The sequence below is a fragment of the Prosopis cineraria genome, unplaced genomic scaffold (assembly GCF_029017545.1).
Source record: "Prosopis cineraria cultivar Desert tree isolate PC_DT_omini unplaced genomic scaffold, ASM2901754v1 PC14, whole genome shotgun sequence".
In the NCBI taxonomy this organism is placed as follows: domain Eukaryota; kingdom Viridiplantae; phylum Streptophyta; class Magnoliopsida; order Fabales; family Fabaceae; genus Prosopis; species Prosopis cineraria.
Window position 1 is genome coordinate 23,961,733 of NW_026555345.1, and position 9,928 is coordinate 23,971,660.

A 9,928-nucleotide genomic window follows, 5' to 3' on the forward strand; every position below is an offset into this window, starting at 1 on the left:
CACCACCCCCCCTTCCCCCTCCAAAAAAAAACATTGCACCGCGGAATCAATTCCTCCAATAGACATAGTTTGAATTTGAGAGCATGATATTTGGTCACTTGGCCCCCCCCCCCCCGGGGGATAAAGAGGCCATGAAACCCATATGTCAACAAAACTACAGAAATACTAATATTCCAATAATACCAAATTCCGTTTCATTATAAAAACAGTATATATTGATTTAGAGGATCTGTTGGGTCAAAGCAGATTGCTTAACTCAGTTCTAAATACTCAAGCGCATTCTGTATAACCTCGATTGAGATTAAATATCTCAAATAAAAACGAGAAACATAATTTACCTTAAAAAAAAACGAGAAACATGAGAACAAAAACGCATGTCAAAGAGCTTATTGCCCTCACTTTTTGTCTTTGTTAGATTTGTGGATCTTATAACAGTAAAACTGACTAGTATTCCAATACAAGCTGTCTGGGATTGTAAACCGACAAAGTTAGTATTCAGTACAAGGGCAAAAACGGATAGGAAAGAGACCATGTATCAAAACCTAATCTCTTCCAACAGTTTACGATTGATGTACCTGCACTCTTATGGCTCACAAACAACAATTACAAGCTTCTTCACGACTCCTGCAGAGAATCACTAATTAAGCACTCCTTTGTGCTGGTTTCTTAGAATTGTTTTTCCGGCGGATCTTAACCAAAGCTTTTCCCAAATCCTGAAAACATAGAAATGATGAGATAATTCAACTTCAGACACTGGAATGGAATACACTTCAATATCACATGACAATCCAGACGAATATGCAGCTTTGAACATTTGTTACTGAGCATGAATTGAACATTTTTTGCCAGAAGCATTATAATTATGTTAGTTACTTGGCTTTTGAAGTAATCATGCTGTTATTCAAATCAAAATTAGAAGCTACTGGAAATAAATTAGTAAAGCTTCAATTTGGGGGGGGGGGAGCACAAAACCAAGAAACACGTACAGGTTCTTTTTCCAATGTCTGTGAGTTCCAAAGAGACTCCAAATTGTAATAAGCTCTGGCCTTTTCATCAAGAGCATGAACTATAACTCTACCTGAATCAATAAGAGAAAAATCAAGGCATGTTCAGATCCAGCAAATTATACAAGATCAACCAACTTATTTCAATTGTTTCTGTAACAGAATTTTAGTACCAATGTAACAACAGAGGATCCCCCGAATACCACATATCATGGAAAATGAATACTTACGAACTCAGGGGAAGGAAATAATAGTGTTTGGGGGAAGAAATATCAACTTAGCTACGATGTGACGTTTTCTTTGTAGTGGAGGGAATCCGTAGCCCAAATTAAAAAAAAAAAAATTAAAAAGGTTTCTTGTCACTGACAGAACAGGGTAAAATGGTCCTCAGGTTCAGTTACACAATGTTAATAAATGATACTGTGCCTATAACAGGTTATCATCCCTAACATTTTGCTGCCTTAGTTTTTAACTTCGTGATTGTTTCAAATTAATCAGCTAACCCATTACAGAAGTGACAAATATGAGACAAAGCATCATCAGATACCAGAGTCAATGACGATCCACTTTCCTCCCTTTTGCCCTTCCACACTTGGTAGCACCATTCGTTCCGCTCCTCTCTGTTTCTGCTTAGCCTGGTACAGAACATGAAAGGAATGGTCACCGTTGTTCTCTGAACGGAATAAGCACATAACACAGAAAATAACCATATTTAATCACCAATAACTCAACTCCACCAAGTATAATTTTTCTTCTGAGTTAAATGTTGTCCTTCGCCTAGTTCACTCAAATTCTCACAAGGTAGTTTTTGGCTATGCCAAGGATAACGATAATGAAAGAGTACACCTCAGGCGACATATAAATCAGTAAAACTTAATCCAACCAAAGAAATTCGTTAGCTCTATTATTTAAGAAGCCTAAATGCTCTGCAACAGAGTTTTGAAATTGGACCCGATTCCTTCTATCTTTTGCAACAAGAGTGCTTTCAACTAAATTAGCAATCCCTCTCTCCATTTCCGATAAATTTAATACACAAGCGAAAAGTATAGCAAAAGATAGAACCCAGGGACCTACCTTGTAAATTAGAGCTTGAGCGATGTTCTTGACATGCCAGGTAGACCTACCAGTGGCAATCACCATATGATCGGCCCAATCACAGTGCTTGGGAACCGGCATGACCTTGACGTCGTCGGCTCTAACATCGCTCAGAACCTTCTCGATCTCCTGCAGATCCAAAAGGCCTTTATTGGGACCATAATTGACGGATGAAGAGGAAGCATGTTTGAAGCCTGAAAATGAAAACCCTAGCTTCCATGGTAGCGGAGCCTGCGAAAATGATGAAGAACACAACGGAGTCGTGGAAGAGGAGAGGAATGCTCGAGCTCGTTGAACCGCCCACATAGGGTGCGCAACCACTAAACCCTGGTCCGTGACTGATGCCCGAAGCCTGAAACCGAAAGTATGATGGCGATGTTTGACGACGTCGTTTATGTTTCTTTTCTCCTTGTACATAAATATTTTAAAATTAACGGTAAATAAATAAATTTACTCTAAACTTTAAATCTAATATCATCAAAAATTTTAAATATTTTTCTATAATTATAGTTTTCATCTTTCATCACATACGTCTCACAAAGTTTGACATATTTTATTTACTAACTTCATAAAGTTTTTAAAGTTATTCTATTTACTCAAAATGAAGTTAAATTGAAAAATTTATGAATACTTGAAGCTTTGAAATGTGAATTGTGCAAAAAATTAGTTTTGACCTTTGGTCATATTTTGTCTCATATCTCTAACTACAAAGATAATTTTAATGTGAAACATATATCTCATTTGAAAATAGACTCCAATAAATTTTCAATGATAGTTTATTTATTCAAAATAAAGTTCTACCGAGAAGGATATGAATTTTAGAAGTTGAGTGTTGAGATATTAATTTTGCACAACTTTCAGTCTTGAACTCTTTTGATCATATCTCAAAATATACGTTGAATTTGAGTGTAAAATTATTTCATTGAGAACTAGACTTCAGGAGCTTTCCAATTATATATAATTTGTCAAATTTGGAGTTGTATTGAGTGAGTTAGGACTTTATGAAGTTTTGCACAGTGAAACTGCAAAATCACGTGTGAGAGCAGCAATCAACCACACACGATTTAGCACCAGTGCAAAAACTAGTGTGAACACTTCTCGATCATGCGTGAAAATGTACCCAGAAGCTTATTTTCACACTGAATAACTTCTTTGAATGCTTAATCATACGTGAAACAACATATACATACGAGAGAAATGACCTTCAAAAGCCTCATTTTCACTGAATAAGTTCTATAAGCCAAATCATGCTTGAGGCACTCCAAAAGTCACGTGATATATATGTCATTTTTGCTTAAAAAGCTTCCAAAACACGCATGAAATTATATAAATTATTTTTTTAATTTTTAAAAATAATATATATGTCATATAAAAGTGTTAAATTACATTGGAGAAGTAACCTATAGCTACTAAATTTTTACTAAAATATAAACAGATTTTTCAAAAGCAACCTCAAAATTAATAAAATATATTATTCTTTTCATTTTAAATTATAAAGTGCTTTAAAAAAATTTAAAAATAAAACATTTTGAGTAGGTTAAAATTTTATTAAATATATCAATTTTAATATTGCGCTTTCTCTTTATAATTCATTTTCGTCCATTTTCTTTTCAATATATTAAATTATGGATATTTTTAAAAGTTTATATTTTTATTTTAGAAAGATAAGATTGCTAAGTATATTTAATGAGATTTATTGATATGTAAAATTTTATCTAAAAATTTTTTATAATTTGAAATAGAAGAAGTATTATATGGAGGTTCCATGATGAGTTTGGAAAAATAAATATATGGAGGCTTCCTAGCAAATAAATAAAAGTGTTAAATATTAAATTAAAAATTAAAAAATATAATACATATGACAAAAATAATAAATACACCCTCTATTTTTATTTGTAAGAGAAAAAAATATACTCCCTCCATTTAAAAATATGAGACATTTTTGTCTTTTAAGGTGTAATTATTGTTCTTTTTTTAAAAGTGCCCCTATTGATTGTAACGTTATATTTATTATAGAATATTTAATAGAAATAAATATAAAAAGATACGATTAGTTTAAAAGTATGTAATTATTTTATTGAGGGTGAGATTCGATTAAAAATATTTTATATTTTTTAACGGAAGGAGTATTACATAGTTTAAGAAAATTAATTAATTATATTAATTGTACTAAAAATAAAAGAATTAGACTACAATATTCTTTATTAATCAAGCATTTATTAATTATTTTTTATGACTATATATGAATGATAAAATTGTGAGGGATAATTTAAGAAGTTTGTAATAAATTTTTATTACAAAATATAGTTTTATTTATATAAAAAATAAATTAAAATAATAATTTTTTATAAATAAAAATGGATGGAGTATTAAAAAATGGAAATAACGACAAAGTTACGCACATGTCACGACACATCCGTCTCTTTTTAAAGCGTGCTCATGCTGTTTTGCCCCCAGGCCCAACCAAAAATTCTTATCCTGCACCCCAACAAAAATGTCAATTCCATACATGCACGCTCAAGAATTATAGATTCGTATATATAAAAGAACTATTTACATTTATGTATATAATACCGATATGTATATGTTCAATGTTCCATGCTACACACAGATAATTTTTTTTTTTATTAAGATGGGAACGAAACGTTAGCCACAACTCGCAAGGTGCGAAAAAACAATATACATGTGATGTTCTTTTTTTCTTTTTTATATAATTATTCATTATTTATGAACCAAGTCGGGTAAAATTATATTAGTGGGAAAGGCTTTCTCAACAAGTATTTAACATAATTATATATCTAAAATGTGAACTCAAAATAACTGATTAAATTCTTTACCAATTAAGTTATATATTGGTATACATGAGATATTTTTTGTGTTTCTATCTCTTATTATAGTCGTGAAACACTAACCACTTCACCTCACTCGTTCTAGTGGTTTGCTTTTTTAGTTAGCTTTTACCTACAGCTTGGTAATTCATATGATCAGGGTACAATTTAAACTAGATTTATTCAAATTGAATTTAAAATATTTAAGACATATGAAAAGCTTATATAATCAAGCATGATTTTAGCATTTTAAGTTTTTTCAGTTTGGCCCGAATACCTAAGTTAAATATTATTTTTTTTAGCCAATTTTAATTTTTATATTAAAAAATTAAGATTTTTTAAATATCATAATATTATAATGCACCTCTTTTTATATTCTTATTAAAGTGAGACCAAACATTAGAAGAATACAAATGAGAGCATATAAAATAATCTCTTGTGTTTATTTTTCCTTTATAATTTTAAAACTATTCAAAACAAACAATTATTACAATATTAAAACTTCATTTAAAAGTTCTGTGAACTAAAAGTTTGAAAGAAAGAGTGTGGACACTAAGTAAAAATTATAATAAATATAAATTTTATTTCATTAATAATAAAAAAGAATTTGAATAGTAAAATCAAGTCTATTTGAGTTCAATCTTACTATGAATTTCTTAGACCTTATTGGGCAACTCTAATAACTTTGCAATAAAAAAAATTCTAAATTCTCAAACAAAATCTTAAAATCTTTTGGGCTGACCCGAAATACATACTGGCTCAATTTTGGCCTCGTGCAATTTGCTTTGCTCATTGCTTTAGCCTTTTATTTTTTTGGTTTCCTTTTTGGACAAACATTGCTTTAGCCTTTACGTGTTTGTCTTTTGTGTTTTCCTTTTTTCTTCTTGTCACATTGTCTTCCGTGTTGTTGTTTGTTTTACCGGAGAGTTTCTCTCTCTTTATCTCGTCTCCTTTCATCATTTTCTCCTCCACCTTTTCTTTTACCATTTTCTTTTCCGATTTTTCTCTGTGTTTAATCTTTTCTTCGTTTTTCTGCGATGTTTTCATTTTTCCTCCTCGTTCACTCAACCATATGGCTCAGTCATATCACTCTTTTTGCCAGTGCCGCTTTCTTAATATTTCCATGTTCTGCTACTTCTGTGCCTGTCCTCCTTCTACTGGTCCCCTAAATCTCTTTACTCTTCCTTTTCCTCTTTTTTTGGGGTTCCAAATTCGAAAATCTAATTTAGAATTTTAACATTTCTCAATCCAATTTTATAGTTGTATGACAATTTTTTTTTTTCACTTGATCGAAGGAGACTATCATGAAATGAGTAGAATTAAGACTATATGTGGGTAGAGTTGGACCGAATAGATAATGAACCTAAAGCATAACTCTAAAAATGAACAGGTTGGCTTTGTAGCCCAAAACCCAACCATACCTGAAGACTACCTTAGATTTTTAGGGCGGGCATGGTTAGGCTGGCAAGAAAAATAGACCAAACCTGTTTCAATGTTTTTCTTTTCAATCACAAGGTTGTAAATAAGATAATAGCAATCAAAATTGAAGAGAAAAATATAGAGCACAAGACAGAAATAATACAACTTAACTTGGAAGGCAAAATAACAAAATTTCTTAAACTTGTTCAATTAGAAAGTGGAAAAAATTTTAAGAAAACCTAACGAGATTGCCAACATACACAGAAGCTTGCACCTAAAATATTACAGGATGAGATTAACTTGCTACCAGCAAGTAATAAATCAAGCCATCCTTGTTGTAAGCCTTAAATGAAATAACTAATAAAAACCAAGTAACCAACAAAATCTACTGCAAGGGGAAGGAACATTCTAAATCGTCACCTGTCAAATGAGAATGAAGATTCAAACATTTATTTTCCCTCTTCTTAAAGCTTGAAAAATAGCCATAAGCACAAGATCTAAAATTTGTTTTAGATAGTTTGGGATTAAGGAACAATGATCAAAAATTTGTCTTCAACAATTAGTTTACCAATGGAGGAGAAAAGTTGGGAGAAATTTCTAAGCTATAGGAGAGAAGCCATAGATCACAACCAAGCAAGCACATCATAGTCAAAACTTAGCAACGATAATAATGTTCAAAGTAATAGCAAAGACAATAAAGATGATGAGTTAGAGAGCAAACATGGAGGCAACGACGATGTCTTGCTACATATTTATGGCCAACATCAACTCTAAGTAAGATGACCAAAGGATTTCAAAGTAGAGGCTAGGAAATTTGGGCAAAAATAAGAGAGGGAGAGAATAAAGAAATGAGTGGAATGAAAAATAAAACCCCTCCCGTCAACAAACAATGTTACAATCTATCACCCTCCCCTTATTTGTTTATTTAGCCTCAAGTAGGATCAAGTATGTTGATCCAACACCTCAACCCTAACCTTAGCCCTGCCCAATGGTTGAACCCAACTCGACTATGGTTGATTCTCTTCAAGCATCTTGTTCTTTCTTAAATTGGCCATTTTTTTTGGTAGACTAATTATTAGGCACCCTAAACAGCCTTAAATAGTGCCATGATATGCTTGGTTGGCTTCATATTATTCAATTTTGTGCTTTATTTTTTATCGGTTGTTTCTTTATTTTTCTTTTCCTTCTTCTTTTTTGGCTACTATTTTCCTCTATTTCTCTTTTAGATAGGAATATGATCACTCCAGGTTATCATTGTGATAATCCTTGACGAGGCATGGTAGTGGCATTTCTAACCTACTTTTTTAGTGATAATTGTAATATCTGATAATATGTATTGCATGCCCAATCACATAGTTATTATTGTTGTGATCGAGGCTATAATTGCCACATGTGTATGAAAATTGAGTTTATTGCCATTTATATCCATTTTTAATTGATATGTAATTATATAAATTAGGTTGACATTGGTTATTGAGTAGTTGTATTCACCTCTTATCCTTCAATATTTTAAGATTGAGCTCATTGGATTAGGATCGGGGAAAACAACCAAAAACATAAGATTATGAGTAAATGCTATTTGAAGGCCTCTTCATTTTATTTAAGTGTATTTCAATGGTTAATTGGCCAACTTGGACTCATACCATTGTTTTGAACTACTTGCATTATAAATGAAAATATTGTGTGTATTTCATACCTTGAATTATTGACATGTGGTTGTAAGGTTTGTATAAGGTCAAATACTAGTGTATGTAGAGTAAAGTGTATTTAAGTTGTTTTGAATGAATATTCATGATTTAATACAAAGTTATCTCCCCCTTGTGTTTTTGTGGATTGAGGGATTGAGGGTTAAATTTATGATATATGCATGTTGTTTTGGATTATGGTGTGTTGCACAAGTCCTAAATAGTCCATTGAGTGTGGTCCAAGAGTTGGTGTAGATTTTTGACTCATTTGTTGGAGTTTGAGCACCTTAGATGTGAGTTAATGTGAAAAAAGAGTGAAATTGGTATTAGGTGTCCAATTCTTTGTAAAAAAAAAACTTAATTATAAAACTTATACCATTAGCTAAAGTTATGAGAAATTTTTCTGTAACACCAAGATCACCTCAATCAAATGTCAAACGAAAAAATGAGATACATCGAAAGTTCATCCTCTGTGCTGCCAATTTGATAACAAAATGCTGTCAAACTCCTGCAATGCATCACAGCACATGAGCAATTAGCCATAACGCATGTGTAGTTTTCTTGTATAGTTCACTATTTGAGTTATATGTAAATGTTTTTGTTTTTTTATTTTAGGCTTTCGCACACATTTTAAATTCTGATTTGAATATATTAAAAGTGTATGAGAGTATTTTAAATATTAAAATCTTAAAATGTCATTTGTATAATTTAACAAATTTGTCATTCTTACTTTAAGATAATCTCTTAATTATTTAAAATTTTAGTTATTCAGGTAGTAGTGAGAGGGATCTTTACATAGTCCACTGGTTTATAGTTTGGCTTTTTAATATTGTGGTTTTGAAAAAGGGGGAGGGCCATTGTTATAATTATTCCCCTAAACAAATAAAACAAATATTAATTAAAACATTTTATATTAAATTTAGATTTATTAAAAATAAGAAATAAGGAATTCTCTTGATTTTTAGATAATATCAAATGCTGACTTTGTAGTCACAGATGTTTTGAAGTAAACATGTAAAGGGAAAAAAAACAAATATAAGCTTTCAATGTTTTTTGTCATTACAATTTATTGTCTAATGTAAGAAATAAATTTTATTGCACAAATAGACCGCACTTATTGTTTAGTTTTTTTCCCCCCCGGTCGAATACACTGTACTTATTTTATTTTTATAATTATTATATGTATTCGTTTTCATTTGTTTGTTGGTGGATATATTGGCAAAATTGTTGTTATTCACTTCAATTTCTCATTAATTTCATTTTATTCTATTATTAACTATAAGATACAAGTGTTATGAATTCTATTCATGTAATTACTATGTACTATATTCTTTTTTTAATTATTTTCTTAACGGTGTACCAACTTATTCCTTCATATCATTGAGACATTAACCAACTTATATCCATTTATTGAAGAATAAATAGCAGACCTATGCTCTCTTAATTGTCATATTTAAATCTGATGATGTGGGGAGAGATTAAAAAAGAAGAAGAAGAAAGAGGAGGAGATGAGGCTTTGCATATTTTAATTTCCTCAGTTAAATTATTTAATTCCTTCTATTTCTTTATCCTGACTTAGACAATTAAACGATTGATGGAGTACAGCTCTAAAGCTTCTGTTTCTCACTTAAATAGTTTAATAATAGGAGAATCCGATTATATAATCAGATGTTTTTTGAGGTACAAATCATAAACCTAATATAGCTTTATTTATTTGTCCACTTGAAATTAAAAAAAAAAAAAAACTTGCCTTGACCGTTGGTTCCATAACTTAAAAAATTTCTATGTAACCTCATTTAAATTAATTTTAAATCCAAAGAATCCACATAAGTATAATTCCATTACCAAAGAATCAATTGAGGGAAAATGATAATAAAATCCCTTTGAAATATATAAA

At 30.8% G+C, this 9,928-nt stretch overlaps 1 protein-coding gene across 1 annotated transcript; it reads right to left on the minus strand.

The window, feature by feature from the left end:
- Positions 1–375: 375 nt before the first annotated feature.
- LOC129293562 (protein Iojap-related, mitochondrial) lies at positions 376–2,468 on the minus strand. The gene is made up of 4 exons (XM_054931592.1): positions 2,079–2,468; positions 1,552–1,639; positions 987–1,078; positions 376–713 (listed from the first exon to the last, which is right to left on the minus strand). Exons 1-4 carry the CDS (start codon positions 2,403–2,405, stop codon positions 642–644), a joined length of 579 nt encoding a protein of 192 aa, XP_054787567.1. The 5' UTR covers positions 2,406–2,468; the 3' UTR covers positions 376–641.
- Positions 2,469–9,928: the final 7,460 nt, after the last annotated feature.

Coding starts and splice junctions, on each gene's coding strand:
- LOC129293562 (XM_054931592.1), bottom strand. CDS start 2,405: ATGTGGGCGGTTCAACGAGCTCGAGCATTCCTCTCCTCTTCCACGACT. Junction 1,640..2,078: donor CTCAAGCTCTAATTTACAAG/GTAGGTCCCTGG, acceptor GTTCTGTACCAG/GCTAAGCAGAAACAGAGAGG. Junction 1,079..1,551: donor GTGGATCGTCATTGACTCTG/GTATCTGATGAT, acceptor TTATTGATTCAG/GTAGAGTTATAGTTCATGCT.